This window comes from Saimiri boliviensis, chromosome 15 (genome assembly GCF_048565385.1).
Source record: "Saimiri boliviensis isolate mSaiBol1 chromosome 15, mSaiBol1.pri, whole genome shotgun sequence".
Classification (NCBI taxonomy): domain Eukaryota; kingdom Metazoa; phylum Chordata; class Mammalia; order Primates; family Cebidae; genus Saimiri; species Saimiri boliviensis.
The window spans coordinates 32,245,690-32,269,232 of NC_133463.1; the positions used below are offsets into that span (position 1 = coordinate 32,245,690).

The window sequence follows — 23,543 nt, forward strand, 5'->3', positions numbered from 1 at the left end:
TAAACACATAAAGAAGGGACCAAAAGTCGCCGGGCACGGTGGCTCAAGCCTGTAATCCCAGCACTTTGGGAGGCCGAGGCGGGTGGATCACGAGGTCAAGAGATCGAGACCATCCTGGTCAATATGGTGAAACCCTGTCTCTACTAAAAATACAAAAAATCAGCTGGGCATGGTGGCGCGTGCCTGTAATCCCAGCTACTCAGGAGGCTGAGGCAGGAGAATTGCCTGAACCCAGGAGGCGAAGGTTGCAGTGAGCCGAGATCGCGCCATTGCACTCCAGCCTGGGTAACGAGCGAAACTCCGTCTCAAAAAAAAAAAAGGGACCAAAAGTCTTTGAAATTATCTATCATACATAATCCTAACAGATAGTTTAACAGGATAGAGTCAGATGTGCCTCCAGTCCCAGACTGTCTCTAATTAGCACAATAACCTCAAGCAAGTCACTTAATTCCTTTATTTGCTAACTGGGGGTGATCAGCACTTTCCTAGTTTCACAGGACTGCTTGTCAGCTTCAGTGACTTAACATATCAAATTACTTCATAAACCATAAAAATGCTGTGACATTACTTTACTCTTGCTATTTCCATCAGCATCATATTTCATAATTTAAAAAATAATGGGAGACTGAAACTATTACTTGACATTAAGTTGCTTTTAACCTTTTATGCTGATAAAGCAGTCAATGGTCTTTAACTAATTTGCAAGTAAGAATCACCATGGGAGTTTTTTTGTTTTTTTTTTTTTAAACAACGCTCTAGTATGAGATACTACCCCAACAAATTAAAAATTAGAAACTCAAGAGAACCAAACCCAGACATTGACATACACATATTTTAAAGGCTGCCAAGCGATCCCAATGTAAGATTTCAAATCAATTTATGGGCAACTGTGAGACTAGAGAAAGAAGAAATGCTGAACTTTTGGTCTGAGTAGGACATTAGCCCCTCTTCAGCCACACCGCTTCATTTTTACAGAGGCAGAAACAGAAACTAAGAGTTAAATAATTTCTCAACGGGTCATATAAGTCAGCTCTTGCCAAACTATAAGAATCACCCAAACTCTTTACTTCTGATTCACTGCTTTCCTCCTATACAACTAGCATTCACTCAAAGACGGTGTTTGCTCAGGCAGATATGCAGTCTCATTTGCGAAGACCGTCAGGATTTCTGCATATATTCTATTACTAGTGACTTAGACTTTTCCAGACTAGGTATAAACGGTCATTTCCACAGCATACAACTTACTTTCACAGCTTTGTCCTGCCACATTCTATTCCGTTTGCCTAAAGATCTTTCATAAATTAAGCCTGAGGTCTCTAGTACTCTCAAAATATAATCAAGATAAAAACAGCCAAAGTAAACATTGGACCACTAGAAATTTAAGGTTATAAATGACAATTATATTCTGCATCTAAGGTACCATCTATTTTGATGAAGCTTAAATACGACACAATTTGGATTTTACCCTTATTTTTCACAACGATGATTACCTGCTGTATACAAGGAACCATAAGAAAAAATTAAAAAGTCATATATCTACCTGACAAGACACGAGAGTAAGAATTTTCCATCAACCTAAATTCTAGGCTGGGAGCAGTGGCTTATGCCTATAATCCTAGCACTTTGGGAGGCCAAGGTGGGCAGATCACTTGAGGCCAGGGGTTCAAGGCCAGCCTAGGCAACATGGTAAAATCCCATCTCCACTAAAAATTAAAAAAAAAAAAAAAACTTAGCCAGGAATGGTGGCTTATGCTTGTAATCCCAGCACTCTGGGAGGCCAAGGCAGACAATCACTGAAGGCCAGGAATTCGAGACCAGCCTGGCCAACATAGTAAAATCTTGTCTCTCGTAAAACTACAGAAAAAATTTAGCCAGGCATGGTGGCACATGCCTGTGATTTCAGCTGCTTCAGAGCCTGAAGCATGAGAATCACTTGAACCCAGGAGGCAGAGGTTGCAGTGAGCCAAATCTGCTGCACTCCAGCCTGGGTAACAAAGTGAGACTCTGTCTGAAAACAAAAAAAACCCCTGAAATTCTAAATTTAAAGGTCTTTTATGGATTACAGAAATAATAATCAGTAAAAATAATTTACATTATAAAAATGACAAGATAAAGACAAATATGAACTTCTATGTAGAAAAATCAAAAAGAATTTACTAAAAAACTACTAGAATAAGCCAGTTCAACACAAGTTTACATAAGATCAACATACAAGATAAATCCCATTCCTATACACTACGATAAACCAAAAATAAAACAATTTCATTCACTATAGGACACTGAAAACTAGAGAATATTGTTAAGAAAAAAAAAAAGATCATTTAAATAAATGGAAGACAGCCAATGTTCATGAGAAAGACTGTTTTTTTGGAGACTGAGTCTTGCTGTTGCCCAGGCTGGAGTGCAGTGGTACAATCTCAGCTCACTACAACCTCCGCCTCCTAGGTTCAAGCAATTCTTGTGTCTCAGCCTCTCAAGTACCAGGGATTATAAGCAAGTGCCACCATATCCGGCTAATTTTTGTATTTTTAGTAGAAACAGGGTTTTACCATGTTGGCCAGGCTGGTTTCAAACTCCTGGCTTTAAGTGATCTGCCTGCCTTGGCCTCCCAAAGTGTTGAGATTACAGGCATGAGCCACCACGCCTGGCCAAGACTTTATATTGCTAAAATGGCCATATCACCAAATTGATCTATAGATGCAATGCAATAGCTGTCAAAATTCCAGCTGTCTTTTGTACAGAAATGAACAAAACTAAACCTACGTTGTATATGGAAGTAAAAAGGATCCAGAATAGTCAACAACAAAACAAGTAGGAGGACCTTTTCTTCCAATTGAAAACTTACTACAAAGCTACAGCAAGCACTACAGGATAGTACTAGCATAAGGAGAGACATATGGAACCAAGGAACAGAATGGAGAGAACAGAAATAAAACTTACGATCAATTGGTTTTTTGTCGGTTGAGACATTTTATTTGTATGTATTATATCCCCAAGAAGATGAATCCCAGAGTTTTCCCTCCTGTGTGTTTTCATCTTGCTTCTTCATGGTCTGTGATGCCAGCCAAAGTTGTCAGTATAATGAAACCAAACTGATGACATGGAAGCAGATTATTCTGCCACTTTTCTAAACCTTCTGTTGCATATGAAATCTGAGGCTTGTCATACTTGTTTAACTTGAAATTGTTGTGAGGTTCACAACAAATTCCCCACCTCTGTCATCTCAATGACTTCAAATTCACCCTTGTAACCATGCTTCATCATCAGTCAGAAACTAGACAGTAACATTGGGGTACAGCCTTCTAAGAATCTGAGGTGTGCCTCTCATTTTGACATTGTTAATGCTCTTAAGAGCATCGGTCAGGACATTCATGTGCACCACTACGGTGGCACAAAAAGAGATGGTCATAGATTTTTTTTTTTTTTTTTTTTTTTTGAGACGGAGTTTCGCTCTTGTTGCCCAGGCTGGAGTGCAATGGCGCGATCTCGGCTCACCGCAACCTCCGCCTCCTGGGTTCAGGCAATTCTCCTGCCTCAGCCTCCTGAGTAGCTGGGATTACAGGCACCCGCCACCAATGCCCAGCTAATTTTTAGTATTTTTAGTAGAGACGGGGTTTCACCATGTTGACCAGGATGGTCTCGATCTCTCGACCTCGTGATCCACCCGCCTCGGCCTCCCAAAGTGCTGGGATTACAGGCTTGAGCCACCGCGCCCGGCCGGTCATAGATTTTTGATAAGAGTTATTAGAACACAATTTGATTGTGGAAAGAGGTGTTTTCAATAAATGGTGCTGGAACAATGAAATATCCACACATAAAAGGATGACTTTTTTTCTAAAGGGATGATTTTAGACCCCTACCTCACACCATACAAAAAAATTAAATTGAATTATACCTAACTCTAAGTGCTAAAACTACAAAATACTTACAAAACATAGTAGTAAATCTTTTTTTTTTTTGAGACGGAGTTTCGCTCTTGTTACCCAGGCTGGAGCGCAATGGCACAATCTCGGCTCACCGCAACCTCCGCCTCCTGGGCTCAGGCAATTCTCTTGCCTCAGCCTCCTGAGTAGCTGGGATTACAGGCATGCGCCACCATGCCCAGCTAATTTTTTGTATTTTTAGTAGAGACGGGGTTTCACCATGTTGACCAGGATGGTCTCGATCTCTTGACCTCGTGATCCACCTACCTCGGTCTCCGAGGTAGTGCTGGGATTACAGGCTTGAGCCACCGTGCCCGGCTAGTAGTATATCTTTGTGACCTTGGTTTAGATATCACACCAAAGTATAAAGGAATAAATTAACTATCAAAATTTAAAACTTCTAGACTTTAAAGAGTACTATTGTTAAGTAAATGAAAAGACAACCTACAGGATGAGAGAAAATACTGTAAATGCTATCTTGTAAGATCTCATATTTAGAATAAATGAAAAACATTTATAAGTGAAAATAATCCAATTTAAAAATGTGCAAAGCAATTTGAGTAGACATTTCTCCAAAGATGTGCAAATAGCTAAGAATCACATGAAAAGATTCTCCAAACCAGTGCTCATTAAAGAAATGCAAATCAAAACCACAATGAGATAGCAAACTCACACCCAAGAAAATGGGTAAAATAAGACAATAAGAATTGGAAATGATTTACAGAAATTAGATCTTCACATATTGTTAGTAGGAATATCAAATGATGAAGCCACTTTGGAAAACAGCTTGGCAGTTTCTTGAAAGCTAAACAGTTACTTTATTATTCAGCGATTCCACTTTTAGGTATATACCCAAGAAAACTGAGAACTTATGTCCACACAGAAACATGAATGCAAATGTTTGAAGTAGTGTTATTTTTAATAGCCAAAAAGTGTCAACAACTCTAAATACCCACCAACCAATGAATGGATAAACTAAATGTGGTATGGCTCTAGAATGGATTATTTCACCATCAAAGGGATGATATATATCACAATATGAATGAAACTGAAACATTATCTAGAACAGGAAAACCTATAGAAATTGAAAATGGATTGACAGTTGTTTAGGGATGGAGAGTGGGGTCAGCGAAGAGATGGAGGACAAGTAAATGGGAGTTTCTAACTAATGGGCCTAAGGCTTCTTTAAGGAGTGGCATAATATTCTAAAATTAGACTATTACATGATTATCTAAAGATTATATTATAAAATTATTCTACAATCGTAAATTTTGGAACTCTGTAAATACACTAAAAACCACTGAACAGGGAAGGTGGGATGCTTTGATGGCTGGGCCTGTGGTGGCGGCTGAGGCAGCGGCTGCGCTGGTGGCCACCCTGCTCCTGTTGCGGTGTGAGGACCCGGGGCCAGGGGCTGGCCCTAGCATGGCCGAAACACAAGCACTGTCGAAGCTTCGGAAAGACTTCAGGATGCAGAATAAAGCCATCTTTATTTTGGGCGCCAGTGGAGAAACTGGCAGAGTGCTCTTAAAGGAAATCCTGGAGCAGGCCCTGTTTTACAAAGCCACGCTTACTGGGAGGAGGAAGCTCACCTTCGAGGAGGAAGCTTAGAAAAATGTGAATCAAGAGCCGGGCGCGGTGGCTCAAGCCTGTAATCCCAGCACTTTGGGAGGCCGAGGCGGGTGGATCACGAGGTCGAGAGATCGAGACCATCCTGGTCAACATGGTGAAACCCCGTCTCTACTAAAAGTGCAAAAAACTAGCTGGGCATGGTGGCACGTGCCTGTAATCCCAGCTACTCAGGAGGCTGAGGCAGGAGAATTGCCTGAGCCCAGGAGGCGGAGGTTGCGGTGAGCCGAGACCGCTCCATTGCACTCCAGCCTGGGTAACAAGGGCGAAACTCCGTCTCAAAAAAAAAAAAGTGAATCAAGAAGTGGTGGACTTTGAAAAGTTGGATGACTACGCTTCTGCCTTTCAAGGTCATGATGTTGGATTCTGTTGCCTGGGTACCACCAGAGTGAAAGCCAGGCAGAAGGATTTGTTCGGGTTGACCGAAATTATATGCTGAGGTCTGCAGAGCTGGCAAAAGCTGGAGGGTGCAAACATTTCAACTTGGTATCCTCTAAAGGAGCTGATAAGTCAAGCAGTTTTTTTTTGTTTTGTTTTTTTTTTTTTTTTGTTGAGATGGAGTTTTGCTCTTGTTACCCAGGCTGGAGTGCAATGGCGCGATCTCGGCTCACCGCAACCTCCGCCTCCTGGGTTCAGGCAATTCTCCTGCCTCAGCCTCCTGAGTAGCTGGGATTACAGGCACACGCCACCATGCCCAGCTAATTTTTTGTATTTTTAGTAGAGACGGGGTTTCACCATGTTGACCAAGGATGGTCTTGATCTCTTGACCTCGTGATCCACCCGCCTCGGCCTCCCAAAGTGCTGGGATTACAGGCTTGAGCCACCGCGCCCGGCGGCAAGCAGTTTTTTATATCTACAAGTTGAGGGAGAAGTCGAAGCCAGGGCTGAAGAATTAAAATTTGATCGTTACTCTGTATTTAGGCCTGGAGTTCTGTTATGTGAGAGGCAAGAATCTCACCCAGGTGAATGGTTCATTAGAAAGTTCTTTGGCTCCTTGCCAGCATCTTGGGCTAGTGGGCATGCTGTGCCTGTGGTGACTGTGGTTAGAGCGATGCTCAACAATGCAGTGAGACCAAGCGACAGGAGGTGGAACTGCTGGAGAACGAGGCCATCCACGATCTGGGGAAAGCGGATGGCGCTGTCAAGCCGTGACCACACTGGAGTAATGGTTTTTACTGTCAACTTTAACACCCACCACCAAATTGGTAATTTCAGGCTCTAAAAAAAGTCAGCACGTTTTAACTTTGTTGTTTTACTATTTTCAGGCATCCGTTCCAATCAAGAAAGGTTGGTGCTCTGCATCAGTGGTTCAGAGCCTGTTATACATATAGATCACCCAGGGAGCTTTGGAAAAGTAAAGATTTGTAAGCCCTATCTCAAAAAACAAAAACAAAAACAACAAAAAACCATTGAACATCTAAAATAGGTAAATTTCATCAAAGTATCTCAAAGCTGTAATAAAATCGTGGATATTGGCTTTATGGCAGTAGTTTAGAGAAAAGTAAGGATTAAAATGCAATTTTCTAACCACATGCCAAATAAGAATAAGGAGTCCATAAAAAAGAGCTATGCCAGCCAGTAACTCATCTGAAGTTATGGTCAATAATGTCACTATTTTAGATTCTTAACCTCCATTATACCTTTACACATTTCCAATTCTTAAGTGCCAGTATTTATTAACATATCATATATACATGGTGTCAATAATGCAACTTCTACTCAAAAGATATAAAAGTTCAAAAATTGACAGGACCACAAAAGAACCAAAGGGTTAGGGACAACAAAGCAAGTCAATGTAACAGTGTATTCAAAGGTCCTACAGTGCTGGAGACTGTATCACATCAGGTAAACTAACAAGGAGATGGTCCTTGAGCTGAATAAGCAGCCTTGTTAGGGTTGCCTGAAGGAAGAGCTGAAGGGATATAAGGAAATGAAGGGAAAGAAAATAATATTAGAGGGGCTTTTCCAAAGGCTTGTATCCAAAAACTGCTAGAGCATCACAGTTGCAAAGACATTAATTACTTAGGACCACAGCCAAGGCTCCTTCAGTAAGCTGCACCAAGATCATGTTAGGAAATTGCTGAATGAAACATATGAGCTAATATAGCACAAAGTTGTTGAAGACTTCCTCCACGGCAGCACTTAATATCCTCTGTACATATATAGGTAACATAGGCCAGCCTTGGTGGCTCACTTGAGGTCAGGAGTTTGAGACCAGCCTGACCAACATGGCAAAACCCTGTCTCTACTACAAATACAAAATTAGCCGAGGTAGCGGGCACCTGTACTCAGGAGACTGAGGCAGGAGAATTGCTTGAATCCAGTGGGTGGAGGCTGCAGTGAGATCTTACCTCTGCACTCCAGTCTAGGCAACAGAGGGAGACTGTCTCAAACAAATAAAACAAACTAAATATGTGAAGTTTTTTTCCCCAAACACAATGTAAAGAAAAATTGCATTTCCCTGATAAGTTATGACATCTTTTCCTTTAGAATTAGGCATTTTTCACGGCCGGGCGCAGTGGCTCAAGCCTGTAATCTCAGCACTTTGGGAGGCCGAGGCAGGTGGATCACGAGGTCGAGAGATGGAGACCATCCTGGTCAACATGGTAAAACCCTGTCTCTACTAAAAATACAAAAAATTAGCTGGGCATGGTGGCACGTGCCTGTAATCCCAGCTACTCAGGAGGCTGAGGCAGGAGAATTGCTTGAACCCAGGAGGCGGAGGTTGCAGTGAGCCGAGATCACGCCATTGCACTCCAGCCTGGGTAACAAGAGCAAAACGCCATCTCAAAAAAAAAAAAAAAAAGGAATTTTTCCATTTAATCTTCCTTTGGTTTGACTACCTGCTCCTAGTCCATTGCTTTGTTTCTGTTGTTGTTGCTTTTTTTTGAGACTCTGTTTCCCTCTGTTGCCCAGGCTGGGTTGCAGTGGCACAATCTTGGCTCACTGCAACCTCCACCTCCTGGGTTCAAGCAATTCTCGTGCCTCAGCCTCCCTAATAACTGGAATTATAGGTGCAAGCCATGACACCCAGCTAATTTTTGTATTTTTAGTACAGACAGGGCTCTACCATGTTGGCCAGGCTGGTCTCGAACTCCTAACCTCAGGTGATCCACCCACCTCGGCCTCCCAAAGTGCTGGGATTACAAGTGTGAGCCACTGCGCCCTGGGATTACAAGTGTGAGCCACTGCGCCCTGCTGAAAGTAGTCTTATTGCTCAGTTGAAAGTACAAAATAACACAGCTGATCCTCTTATAGGTTTAGGAAAAATGACCTTTTAAAAAGCAGTATTTTTATTTAAAATCTAGGTTAGGAAGCAAGTAAAATCCACTGTGATCCACCGACATTTGGGCACTTTGGCAATGTAATGGAAAGCAATTTTCAGATAGGAACATTCACAAAACTTACTATTTTTGAGTATTTTTTTGGTTACCGTATTTATTTATTTAGAGACAGAGTTTCACTTTGTCACCCAGGCTGGAGTGCAGTGGCGCGATCTCTGCTCACTGTAATCTCTGCCTCCTGGGTTCAAGTGATTCTCCTGCCTCAGCCTCCTGGGTAGGTGGAATTATAGGCAAGCACCACCACGCCTGGCTAATTTTTGTACTTTTAATAGAGACGGGCGTTTCCCATGTTGGCCAGGATGGTCTTGAACTCCTGACCTCAAGTGATCCACCTGCCTTGGCCTCCTCCCAAAGTGCTGGGATTACAGGTGTGAGCCACCGCGCCCGGCCCACTATTACTATTATTCCTAGCATCACTTCATTGGAAGCTAAATTCTTGTTTGCATTTGTAATACTAAATATTTAACTTGTAAGAAAACTTTTAAATCAAGAATTCTTTTTTTATTCTTGGTCCTATCAGAACACTTGCAACAAGAAAATTAGCAAGTAAACTGATTGCCATATGTTACCATTTGGATAAACTAGGCAAAGTGTACAAGGGACCTCTATGTATTATTTGTTACAACTGCATGCGAATCTGTACCTATCTCAACACAAATTTCAACTAAAAAAGTAAACTAGAATAAGAAGGGCAAGTTTAAAATAGGAAAAATGTAAGCATCTCTCAGAGGCTTGATATTCTTCTGGTTCAACTACAAGAATTCCAGGATAGAACACAATTAACACTATACAACAAACCAAACCGAAGATTGAAAACACATACATATTCGTTTGTTGGGTTATAACAAAAGCTGATTTTACAACAAATGATTATCCCAAGAAAGAAAATGGTTATTCCTCACCATAGAGCTTTTATATGAGCATGCACAGTTTATTTCTGACTACATTACTCATCTAAAAAAGTAAAACTGCGCCGGGCACGGTGGCTCAAGCCTGTAATCCCAGCACTTTGGGAGGCTGAGGCGGGTGGATCACGAGGTCAAGAGATCGAGACCATCCTGGTCAACATGGTGAAACCCCGTCTCTACTAAAGATATAAAAAATTAGCTGGGCATGGTGGCACGTGCCTGTAATCCCAGCTACTCAGGAGGCTGAGGCAGGAGAATTGCTTGAACCCAGGAGGCGGAGGTTGCGGTAAGCCGAGATCGTGCCATTGCACTCCAGCCTGGATAACAAGAGCGAAATTCTGTCTCAAAAAAAAAAAAAAAAAAAAAAAAGAAGTAGTAAAACTTCATGTGCCTCCTTTGTTAGCTCAAAATGTTGTTACTTGGCTGGGTGTGGTGGTTCACACCTATAATCCCAGCACATTGGGTGGCTGAGGTGGGAAGATTGCTTGAGCTCAGTACTTTGAGATCAGCCTGAGCAACAAAGTGAGACCTCGTCTCTACAAAGTCAACAATCTAGCGGAGGGCAGTGGTGCATGCCTGTAATCTCAGCTACTTGGGAGGCTGAGGCGGGAGGACTGCTTGAGTCTGGGAGATCAAGGCTGCAGTCAGCCATGGTAGTGCCACGGCACGCCACCCTGGGTGACAGAGCCATGCTACATCTCAAAAAACAAAAACAAAAACAAAATGATGTTACTTGTAATTTATGGTGTCATATGAAAGGCATGTCATTGTGTCTGTGAAGAATCAGCATGTCTCTCACCTATGCAACAGCTTTGATGCAAAGAAGCATATTCTCTTCTGAGAAAAACGAGAGGTCAGAAGAAAAGGTAGGGCTTGATGTAATGCAAGAGAAAAGATGTGATATAAGTGATTTTGTACTGATAATCAGAGAGGACAAGAATAGAAAGCCCTTCTAATTCTTTTCTGCCTGAGGGTAAGGTAGGGGTCACTGGTTAATTCAAACCATCCTCTGAGGGAGAGAAGGGGATGAAAATCCCATAGAGTAAACAAAACCATGTGAGGGATACATACCCTCATTTTACCTGCTCTTCAAGATGCTGTGGTGACAGCCTTGCTTAAGTTTACTTTTTTTGAGATGGAGTCTTGCTCTGTTGCCCAGGCTGGAGTGCAGTGGTGCAATCTCAGCTCACTGCAACCTCCACCTCCCAGGTTCAAGTGATTCTTCCGCCTCAGCCTCATGAGTAGCTGGGACTACAGGCATGCGCTACCACACCTGGCTAATTTTTGTACTCTTAGTAGAGACAGGGTTTCACCATATTGGCTACGCTGGTCTCTAATTTCTGACCTTGTAATCTGCCCGCCTAGGCATCTCAAAGTGCTGGGATTACAGGTGTGGGCCACGGCGCCTGGATCATTTATTTTTATTATTTATTTTTTTGAGATGGAGTCTCACTCTGATGCCTAGGCTGGAGTGCTGTGGCAGGATCCTGGCTTACTGCAGCCTCCGCCCCCCCAGTTCAAGCAATTCTCCTGCCTAAGCCTCCCTAACAGCTGGGATTATAGATATCCACCAAAAACGCCCAGCTGATTTTTGTATTTTTCAGTAGGTACAGTTTCATCATCTTTGCCAGGCTGGTCTCAAATTCCTGACCTCAAGTGATCTGCCCATCTTGGCCTCCTAAAGTGCTGGGATTACAGGCATGAGCCACCCTGCCCAGCCAGTTTTTTATTTTTTGTGGAGATGGGGTCTCACTTTGAGAGTCAGGCTGGTGTCTAACTCCTGGCTTCCAGTGATCCTCCCACCTTAGCTTCCCGAAGTGCTGAGATTACAGGCATGACCCATCACTTACGGCTTTTTTTAAATGGAGGAAATTTTAAAATAAAGAAAAACACAAGAGCTTTTGATTAATAATATCTCTAGAATATGCTGTTCCCACTTATCAGAGTAGAGGCCAAATCATACTTGAGCATTTACATAACAAAGGTTTTTAATAGCCTCAAACACACGATAGTTATTAAGATTAGAAATTGTTTATAAAAATTATAAAATATCTTTGGCATATGCTTTTTTAATTATATCAGATTTGCAGCATAAAGAAGAGCATATAATTCCCATGTTTGAATACTTTCATGTTGTTATATGGGTAATTTCACTAAAAGTGGGGAAATGTAAAATAAAACAACACTCTAGGGGATTGGAAGTATTAGCTTAAGTATAATGCACATGACCTTCAATTTTAAAATTCCACCTCTATAAAACTGTCCTACAGATATATAAGCATGTCCCCTGTAACCCTAGCACTTTGGGAGGCCGAAGCAGGAGGATCACTTGAGCCCAGGAGTTTGAGACCAGCCTGGGCAAAACCCATCTATAGTGGGGGTAAAAAAGAGAGGGAGAAGGGGAGAGGGCGGGAGGGGGAGAGGGGGAAAGGGGAAGAGGGGAAGAGGGGAAGGGGGGAGAGGGGGACAGGGGGAAAGGGGGAGAGGGAGAGAGGGAGAAAATCAAGTGTTTAAACATCAACATGAGTTTTAATAGAGAAAAATTAAAAGTACCAAGGTCTACAAATAAAGAAACTTAAATTTCAATATTTTTTACTCTTTGGACGTTATAAGGAAGTGACAAGAATGAGGAAAATATACACAGAAGTCACTGACACATTTTTCAGTTTTAAAAAAAGAACAAGGAACAACTAGATAATATATGTTAAGATGCCACATTATTTGGAAGCACACGTATATGTATTACTAAACTGTTAATAATGATTACTTCTAAACTCAGAGGTGCATAAAGTGGGAGTCTTTTACACACTATACTCCCATACTTAGACTTAATAATGGACACATTACAAATTTTAAAAGTACTGGTAGAAAAAAAAAAATTAACCTACAGATCCAGATCCAAAATTATAGGAGCTATTAAGCCATAAGTTTGAGTTCCTTCTGCCTTTGGGGCTTCAAGATTCATGGTCTCATTTCCAAGAAACTCCTTCCTGTACCACTGCTCAGATGGCAGGTAGTGATGGAAGCAGCTATTCTACAATTATACTATAGGTACAAGAACTCTGGCAGACATTCAGAGGCACAAAGGATTCCGTTCCTGACATTCTGATGACGTAAGCCATTATCACAGGGTCCAGAGAGGATGGCAGACTGGGGTTGGGCTAAGTGTCTGACATAGTATCCCATCATGAACAGTTACGCGTGCTTCTCATCCTTTTTAAACCTTCAAAAGAGAGTTAGCTGACAATTGTCACAGCCTTTTTCTTATTTTTCTTCTCCAGTAGAAGAATATTTTCAATAGCATTAACGTTTTTAAAAACTCCTAACAAAATTTAAAAAACTTAATTAAAAGTGGCTACGAACTTGCCTGTTACTATGAGACCCCCGCAACTCTCTTCCTCCCTAGTGGTAAACTCTATATTGGACAGAGAAGAAAAATACAATGCAACATAACTGTAGGATCAGACAGGTTAGGTCCAAGACACTTACTAAAAGCCTCACTTACATGTTCATGTATGCACTCAAAATATTTCGTCTAAATAGCTTGGGAAGAAACTAACACTGCGGTCTCCCAACTCCCAGACTGACAATATTCTGTCCACTATACTATAGTATGCTATGTCCCAGAAATTGAACACAGCTAAAAAGACAGACTTAAAATATAGAGACTCAAAGAAAACACTAAATAATCTAATTCTGGATTGGTTTATAGATTTGTTTAAAGGTTTAGAAAAAAAAGAATATAAGCCCTTATAGCAACAGTTTTTATTCACTGTGCAGTGACATGAATTCATGTATACCATTGCTCTTGTTATGAATTTTCCTGTTTTATGATTCATTCATCTGATACTGCCACCCTACTACAGTGATTACAGCACTACTCACTTAGGGTCCTATGACAGGAGGAGTGAGAAAGGAAAGCTGTACATATAGGTGATCTAAAAGATTATGCTGTCAGCATACAGCTAAAAACTAAACTTCTTTTGCTTTGTCTTGAAACAAACTTCTTGGTCAGAGATATGACCAGAGGCTGTGGGCTGCCATGCTAACCTTCAACATGGCAGACAACACTGTTTTGTGAGCTCAGGCACTGGCTATCAAAGGCGTCCTTTGTTTCTGCCCCTGGTTTCCACTTCTCTCAGAGCCTTACCTGGGATAGTACGCTGTGTAGTTCATGAAGAGCTGAGTGCCTGCTGGGTAGTACGCTGTGGAGGGCTGCAGTGCTCGTGGATTCAGAATCACAGAGGGTTGATAAATAGCTTCTGTAGGAATAACTGCAGCAGGAGCTGGAAATGTGTAGGAGGGAGGAGACAGGCCTGGATAAGCAAAGAGAGAGCGTTTGAGCCATGTTTGTAACGGTCGACATGTGCGTGCTAGCGCTAAAACCAGTGTCACTGTTCCATCTACACATTTTAAAGAAAGAGACCACAGTTCTTTATGCCATCCCAAGCAGTTTCTTTTTGATTATATAATTAACACATAGAAGTAATCCCGAACACCACCACCTGCCAACCTAAAAAAGAGTTCTTAGCCTGAAATTCGGAAAAACGAACATCAAGTGGATTTTCATGTCTCCTCAACCGTTTCACAATACCGTGTTTTCCCTCATGCTGAGTGCCAGTTACTACAAACCAACTCTCAGAGCAAAGAAACATGGAACTGACATTTAGAATAAGTTTCAAACTAGAGGCTACTAGGTATTTTAAATTTCAAATTATGCTTCTACTCCATCTTGTTATCTACCCGCCAGTACAGCATCAAATGAAAAGTGTTGTGATAAACCTCTCTTGGCCACAACCGTGTCCTAGATCAAAGCATAGACTGTGCCAGAAGGAACTGACTGAAAAGGAATGAGTAGATCAACTCTGCATTATTCTCACCTAAAGGCAACCCACATGCTGGGCTTGGAGGCTAATTTTTATTTTCAGACCTTTAAAAAGAAAACAATGCAACCTGGGAAATAGTCCCCAAAGAAATGGTGCCTAAGTTTTCCAGGGAGTCAACTCATAAAAAGCTGGCCCAGATTAAATTAAAAATTGGGCCCTAACTCCTTTGTCTTTTGGTCATCCAGTGTCTTCCAGGTTTGGAAACAGAAGACCAGTGGGTGATCACTAGCTTTCACTTGCGGGATGAATACAACTATCTGGGCCATCTATACCCAATAGAAGAGTTAGGTTGCAATGCTGAATGAATATGGGTTCCCTGACTTTAAGCTTCATACCTAGAATCACCATATTCTGCAAACAGCAGAGGCCCAAGGGGTAACTTTTTCCCATGAAAATCTCCAAGCTGACTTCAAATTGTCTTTTACTTTTTATTTTTTTTTTTGAGATGGAGTTTCGCTCTTGTTACCCAGGGTGGAGTGCAATGGCGCGATCTCGGCTCACCGCAACCTCCGCCTCCTGGGTTCAGGCAATTCTCCTGCCTCAGCCTCCTGAGTAGCTGGGATTACAGGCACGCACCACCACGCCCAGCTAATTTTTTGTATTTTTAGTAGAGACAGGGTTTCACCATGTTGACCAGGATGGTCTTGATCTCTTGACCTCGTGATCCACCCGCCTCAGCTTCCCAAAGTGCTGGGATTACAGGCGTGAGCCACCGCGCCCGGCCAAATTGTCTTTTATTCATACATTCCCATGGAGATGAATAAGACAGCAAGCTAAACATGGGCATATAGACCAAAGACAAACATACTGATCTCATATTTAACTTGGGTGCCTCTTCCATACTCATCAAAAACTGTGCTAAATGTTAGTTAAACTTTTAAACTGTAATCCCTGGACTTGAAGAACCAAAAGAAAGACCACCAAAATGAGGCACCTAAGTCTTACAGAAAGTTATACAGCCTGTGCTCATATTCGGATTTCAAAATTATCAAGCAATTCATTACAGGAGAGTGACTCATACCAATAAGACAAACGCACATAGTAGGTAGTCTGTTCAGCTTCAAAACAAAGAAAGGTAGAAATTTTTGATAATCAAGTGGATTGGGTTGAGATAAGATATTTTAAGTATTCTTCAAACAAAAGGCTAGCTTTTCTTTTTTTTTTTTTTGGAGACAGAATCTTCCTCTGTCACCCAGGCTGGAGTGCAGTGGCATGATTTCAGCTCACTGCAACCTTTGCCTCCCACATTCAAGCAATTCTCCTGCCTCAGTAGCTGTGATTACAGGCACACCACCACTCTTGGCTAATTTTTTGTATTTTTAGTAGAGATGGGGTTTCACCTTGTTGGCCAGGCTGGTCTCAAACTCCTGACCTCAGGTGATCTACCTGCCTCTGCCTCCTAAAGTGATGGATTACAGGCATAAGCCACTGTGCCCAGTCAAGGATAGCTGCTCTTATATATCTAAAGGAGAGTAGCATATATGCACAGACTACGAACATGAAGTTAATCATAAAATGTTCCTTCTTAATAAAGTAAGGTAACAAACTTTAAAATATCAAAAAGACTTTGGTAACTTTTTTTTTTTTTTTTTTGGTCAAATTTAACAAGAAACTCTTCAGTGGGGAATGATAACTACTTAACTGCTTTAGTACTTGAGATTAGATTTAAAAAAAAAATATCCAATTTCTGGGCCAGGCACAGTGGCTCACACCTGTAATCCTAGCACTTTGGGAGGCCGAGGCAGGCGGATCATGAGGTCAGGAGTTTGAGACCAGCCTGGCCAACATAGTGAAACCCCATCTCTACTAAAAATACAAAATTAGTTGGGCGTGGTGGCACGAACCTGTAGTCCCAGCTACTCTGGAGGCTGAGGCAGGAGAATCACTTGAACCTGGGAGGTCAAGGTTGCAGTGAGCCAAGATCGTGCCACTGTACTCTAGCCTGGGCAACAGAGTGAGATTCCATCTTTTTTTTTTTTTTTTAAGCAATTTCTGTAAGTTTTATGGGTATTGTATAACTAACTAGGCAACCACCTAAAGTGTATTGGCATAAAAAAAAAAAGTCCAATAGAACAGGTATTAGTTATGTAAAAATTGAAATTTTGTTTAAAAACTAAACTCTTCTACTAAAAAGAAAATGGCTAAATGTTTGTCATCATTTTTGTTAAGTATTAAAGGTAATCAAAGGTATAGAATTATATTCTTACGTGAATTTTCTTTTGGAGATATATAAGATCTCTTAACCCAATTATAAATTTCCAAAATTTCATACTCATTAATGATTAAGATATTCACCAACAGCAAGCAGCAGGTAAATGAAATATTAGCATTTAGAAATTCAAAAGAAATAAAAGGATTAAGCCCCACTGAATGTTCTACAAATAATACTTTAGCAAACAAAGTTATTAGTATAGGTCCATCTTATCAGAAAGTGAGGTGCCCAAACCCCGACTTCATTGGAATCGAGCATATAATCCAGTTTACTTTCTTAGAACTTCATGCCAAATACTGTATACTTTAAACATACCCAACAGGCCTAAGAAGGTATATCTTACTTAAAGGAGAAATTGTGTGAAAGACTCAAATTTTAACATCAGATCCCTGTATGTTCCTCATTCACTAATTACAACTTGGTCTCTAGACTACAGGGCTTATTCCCCTCAAACAGGATTCCAGATGGCTTGCACCCAGGTGCCAATGAGCAAGAGCATGGCTTGAAATTAAGCACTGATCCTGTGATCCAATGGAAACTTTGGCTAATTCATTTATGCATTTATTTTTATTTTTTGGCTAACTTGCTCATTCCAGACATGCTGGAGAGCAATAGAAATGCTCAACAATGTTCAAAAAATTCCTGATGCTCAAAACGTTAAATGCAACATGTGCATCACACTGCCCTTCTTAAAGGTCAGTATGTTTTAAAAAAGAAAAAGAATCCAGCCATACTTATTTATAAATGCATACTAAAATATCTATATAGCCAGGTTGCCTCTCAGAGTCAGTGCTTATCTGGAGCACACTAAGCTTCAGAAATTAAGTGCTTATCATTGGAAAAGCAGGAATATAATTTGAAAGGAAGTTTTTGTAGCATCTCTAATTATGGGTGTCCACAACCAAGGTCTTAAATGATTACCACATATTACCGATTACAGATGGGAGAGCCTTACATAACCATCTCACCTGCCTCAGAAAGAACCAGGGGCACAGAAAGTTATGAAAGCAGCTTAAGCACCTACCAGCATATAGCGTAGAGTAGCGCCAAGACCCAAGAAAAACTTACATGGTAACTTACATGGCGGTGGGGATAAGCCATTTCGATTTAAAGTGCCCCCCATTAACACAAAGTTCATCTCCTCAGCTGAACACTGAAAGACTTCAACATATCTGTCCTTCATGGTTTTTTTATGACACTTCTGTGCAGCCATAAATGCTCTGTCCGCAGACTTCATCTGGATAAAGGCATCTCCTGACGGGCGGCCCTGAGTGTGTGGGGGAAGAATGAAAACAAAAGGAGACTGTCTCCTTCAACAAGGAAATGGTTGCTTACAAAACATGCAAAGTAACAATCACCCACAATACAGACATTTTAGCCATAAAATCCGGGTGACGGTGTGATCTGCTGAAACCTGAACTAACATTTAATCACCTGATCACCAGAATGGCCAACAAAACCTTTTTAAGAAACAGTTTTGAGAGCTTATAGCTGAAAATGAGGCTTTTTCATTTCTGTTAATTAGTATCAGATGTACAAGGTCTTAAAAGGGTCTCCTTATGACTGTGTTTTCAAAATATATGATGGTATATTAGTTTTTCTTCTCTTCTAAAAAATTTAATTAAATCTCATTCGATTGAGAAAAGCCAGTAACAGAACCAGCACTGGAGCTTTAGGTACCCTCCTACAGGAAACTGAACAAACCAGCGTTCTCTCTCGGCTCTCAGTTCCGGTCCCTCACTGACATGGCATATCCCTTTCACTCTTTCCTCATCTCCGAGGCCTAGATTGGAACGTGGCCTGGGAGCAAGGAATTTGGCAACTGCAAGGCCCAGTAATGGTTGTATCATCAGCTTTGCTTGGGAGCCCTTCTCTCACCTCCTTTCTGACAGCACCACCTTGGTCAAACAGGTGCTACTAATAAACACTTTCTATTGGTAATAGCTTGCTAAAATCTCCTACTTCAAAGCAAACCTGTAGATTTCTGTTTCACAGAGCTAAAACACCTAGTTTTATGGAGCATGAGGGGAGAAAAAGACACAATCAGCTTATAGGACTCCTTTCTTATTTTACGGTTTTTTCAAAAAGTCTCTTAAGGACTGTGAAATTATACCATGCAAGTTACCATTAGAGTTACCATACCAGGGAAACTAGCAACAAACCCAGTCCAAGATGGAAACCTAATATCTTTAAGGCAGCTAAGAGCATGTCCATCATCTGAGAACCTTTTCCCAAGTGTAATCACAATAGGTCACATGGGTCAAAGAGAGACAAATCTGTCTACTGCTGTTAATCAAAGAGTAATGGCCCTGGGTTATTAGGAGTGGTGACTCAGTAAAGAAACCAAATAATTCCCTGGTCATGCTTAAATGTGGGCAATTTTATTTAAAGTGAAGCATGCCGAGAGGCTCAGATAAAAGTTGTATAATATTAATATTGACTGAAGATTTAGAATGAGCATGCGCTGACGTAGAAAACTGGTATAGAAGGCAAGGGCTCAGGATGTTTTCGGATTCCTCGTATCCAATGGTATATGCTTTCTAGTGAGACAAGATTACGGTTATGAAAGTGAACAAATCGCCAAGTGAAAAGAAAATGTGAGAAATTAGCAATTCAGGGAAAAAAAATCAGTATTTTCAATATAAGCCTATATTCAACCCTTAATCCTCAGAAAGCATTTTCAAAAATTAATACAGCTTTGCATTTAATAAAGAGTTCTAAAGTTTCAATTAGAACGACCTGGCTTATGGGTTTGTAGAATTTTATCCTGCTTATGACAGCACAAAATACTGTTAAATTTTCCAGCAAATATAATTTTCTTTAACCAGAAAACAGGTGACAATAATCCAGGAAATACTTTATATTTGTATACTGAAGAATTCAGTTAGATTTTGATGCAGGCTTCTCAGCAATTCTTTCACTAATACATTTGAGAGCCTATTATGACCCACACATACTGTTCTTTATAGGTGGTGTGAATATTAAGTCCTCACTGACTTTGCTTCCTACTGAATGCAATTTGATATCTAACATGTATATATTAAACATGACACAAGCCATTTCTAAACAGTCTATGGATACAAAATATTCTGGAACACAGATATACTTGTTTGTTAAAATATCATCCACGATTGTTGTAATACCATAGCAGAGCTGCCAAGCTGAATAGCTGCAGTAAGAAAAATTGTATCAAGACTGATAATATATGTGATGCCTACTTGATGCTATTGATAATGTGATGGATCTATGCGATGAAGGAATCAAAGCTGAATTTGAATTATTATACTAATGACAGTATTACTTTCAGTTCATTCTGAAGACTTCTTATATTTACAGTTAAGTTTTTCCTTAAATACTCAGTATGTAACTGAGGACTATGTACCTTTTCTTTTTCCTTCTCTTTAGCCAAATGTCACTACACAGTGACTATGTGCTTTTTAATTAGATGTAAGTAATTTATCTAAGACTAATTTTATCTATCAAACAGTAATATCTAACATTAGTCTTTGATAATGAGAAAAAGGGAGTAAGTTTTCCACTAAGTGTCTTTCTTACCTGGTGATTCAAAACCATGTGAACCCCATGAGTACGAATATCTGTGGCGAACTCCCCCAGGAAATCCAGGATGTCCTCAATTGTGGCTGCATAGGGAAGACCTCGAAGACGTATACAGTCTCTAACATTTGTAGGGGGCACAAATTGCTGAGGTAGTACTGGAATAATGGGAGGGGTTGGAAGTGGAATGAGAGGGGCCGAGGAGAATCGATTCAGCACCTGTACTCAAAGCAAAACAGAAGTGATTTAGAGCTATGCTACTCCCCTGCTTTCTGCAGATCAGCAATGGCATCACTGGGAAGCTCGTGAGAAATGCAGTGTCCAGCTCCACCCCAAACCTAATAAATATGAATCTTCATTTGAACTAAATCTTCAAGTGATTCAGAAGTACATGCAAGTTTGAGAAGTAATGATGGAGAAAGGGATTCATGCATTTCAGCAGGGAAAGCATGATACTCATTTTTTGTCAAATACATGATGGGGTGTACACCACAGACAGCACAAAACACTTAAACACTTAGTGTCTACCTGGAACAATGTATCACTATCTACCGAGGGACCAGTATCCCTAAAATCTGCTGCTTTTTTACAATTCTGGACATATCAGTATATGTGAACTTTGGTAGCAATTCATTAGATATAATTTCACTAAATACGTGGTATTCCCCTCACTACCTTCATACTCCACCTCCAAACCCAAGAAATAGAGAATGATCCAGTAAAGGAATCACAGGGCAAACAATGACTTTGGATATTAAAATATAATGCTAAATAACAGCACAAGACAGAATGGCTGGATATAAAGAACTGGAAAGAATCATTTGGTGACCATAAAGATGAATAGTAATTTAGTTTCCAAGTGAATTTGAGACAGTGGTAGGACAGAAGATCTTGAATATCTTCTAGATTCATGGAATTCAGCTATCTTGGACATGGATGATGATAGGTCAGGTGGATTTTGGACAAAAGACTGCCCTTAGGCAACACTTATAAGGCTCTTGTCCACTTTTGTCTTAGAGCATGCCAACTAGTTCATAATACTAGAAGTCCTTAGGCAAATGCCGTCTGTGGTGTCTGCAGGTTTTATGAGCAATTTAATCACTGTAGCCTTTAAGATCCCATAAACTGACAATACAGAAAAATCAATAACCCCTCCCCAAAACATGCACTAACTTCCCCATTCACACCCTGCTCAGTTGCTATCTGAGGAAGAGGGGACAAAAATCAAACAGCACCACCAGAGAGATGCCATGAGAGATAGGAAGACATTAATAATAAAAAATTATACAAACAATCCAGACACAGCAAAAGCATTAGAAGAACAAGAACAGAAAATTAGTGTAAGGACAGACAATCTCAGGACAGGAAATGGGGAAGAATCTCATAATAGCTGCCACTTAAGAGGTGCTTAAATATTTATTGAATAAAATGATGAACACAGTGGAAGAATCTATGACTAGTTCAAAACTTGTTAAATAAATCAGGAGAGATGGAGAAGTAGAGAGAATCTACACCCAAAAGCAACTCATAGTAGAATCATAGAGAGGCAGCCTACGCTATTGCCAAACCAACACACAGTAGCCCAGACCCTGGGGTAGCTTATTCTATGCCACAATTTCATAAAATAAACTCTTCTTCCAAGTAAAGATTTGAAACAAAATCTTGAGTTTTTTCTCTGGGTTTGGGAAGAATGTGTTGTGCGCTGTTTGAAACCTCAAGCACATTTTAGAGATTCAGAACCTATAACATTTCCAAAAAGGTATAGATTTAATTTTTTTTTGTTGAAGATGGAGTCTTGCTCTGTCACCCAGCCTGGAGTGCAGTGGCGCAATCCTGACTCACTGCAACCTCCGCCTCCTGGGTTCAAGTGATTTTCCGGTCTTAGTCTCCCACAGAGCTGGGACTACAGGCGCACGCCGCCATGCCCGGCTAATGTTTTTGTATTTTTAGTAGAGACAGGGTTTTACTGTGTTGCTCAGGCTGGTTTTGAACTCCCTAGCTCAGGCAATCCACCCGCCTTGGTCTCCTGAAGGGCTAGGATTACAGGTATGAGCCACCGCGCCTGGCCAGATTTAAGTTTTAAACTGTAAGGATGCAACTAGTTTAGGGTTCAAGAGCACCAGTACAATGGAACACAAAAATAATTTAGAATTCCACCTATACTTTTTTAAGTCTAAAAATTATTTTGGCATTCTAGTAGGTAAAGAAGTTCTTAACATTGCACAATTATTTAAAATCACAACATACAATGGGATGCAGAAGCTACCCAAAACTCTGAAGAACTCACAGAAATAACAAAGTATCCTAAATATGTACAAAGCAGATCTAAGGAATCATTTGAATCACTGTTCTACAATGGAACACACATAGAATAAGTTGGAAAAGCTATGTAGAGATCAAGTTGGAAAAGCAGTCTATACCATTTCTGCTACAAAGGCAAACTGACCCTGAAGACATGTTCAGCTAGCAAATCAATAGTTGAAAAGCTTGAGATTCGATAAATGGTTTCATGCCTGGATCTTAGTACATTTTGGGGAAATGATTGCCTCATTCTATGCCTCAAAAATGCTGAAAGTGGCTAGGAGTAGTGGCTCACGCCTGTAATCCCAGCACTTTGGGAGGTTGAAGTGGGCGGATCACCTGAGATCAGGAGTTTGAGACCAGCCTGGTTAACATGGCAAAACTCCGTCTCTACTATAAATTCAAAAATTAGCTGGGTGTGGTGGTGGCCACCTGTAATCCCAACTACTCAGGAGGCTGAGGCAGGAGAATTGCTTGAACTGGAGAGGCAGAAGTTGCAGTCAGCTGAGATTGCACTACTGCACTCCTGCCTGGGTGACAGAGCGAGAGTATCTCAAAAACGAACAAACAAACAAACAAACAAACAAACAAACAATGCTGAAAGCTAGCAAAAACAGAACAGAGCTCACCAGCAGGGTATGAAACTGATGAAGCCTTTTGGGAAATAACATTTAGCAACCCATTAAAAATCTTAAAAGTTCACACTCTATATCCAATGCTATAGAAATCAAATTGATGAAAGTTTTATGAGCATTTTACATAGAAATTTCTTACGATAGAGGAAA

The 23,543-nt window shown here is 40.7% G+C and overlaps 1 protein-coding gene and 1 pseudogene across 7 annotated transcripts in view; one reads left to right on the forward strand and one right to left on the reverse strand.

Annotated features, from left to right (window-relative positions):
- The window catches only part of ESRP1 (epithelial splicing regulatory protein 1), a 71,540-nt gene that overhangs the window by 18,494 nt on the left and 29,503 nt on the right, over nt 1-23,543 (reverse strand). For 4 of the 7 annotated variants that reach the window (XM_010349395.3, XM_010349394.3, XM_010349393.3 and 1 more), the window contains exons 11-13: nt 20,458-20,676; nt 17,971-18,169; nt 13,955-14,120 (exon numbers count right to left, since the gene is read on the reverse strand). In XM_010349395.3, the coding sequence (XP_010347697.1) occupies nt 13,955-14,120; nt 17,971-18,169; nt 20,458-20,676 (584 nt within the window). The remainder of the gene's footprint in view (nt 1-13,954; nt 14,121-17,970; nt 18,170-20,457; nt 20,677-23,543) is intronic. The other 3 variants (XM_003938758.4, XM_010349392.3, XM_003938757.4) reach the window with 1 other exon arrangement.
- On the forward strand, nt 5,250-6,762 carry LOC120362269 (oxidoreductase HTATIP2-like; annotated as a pseudogene).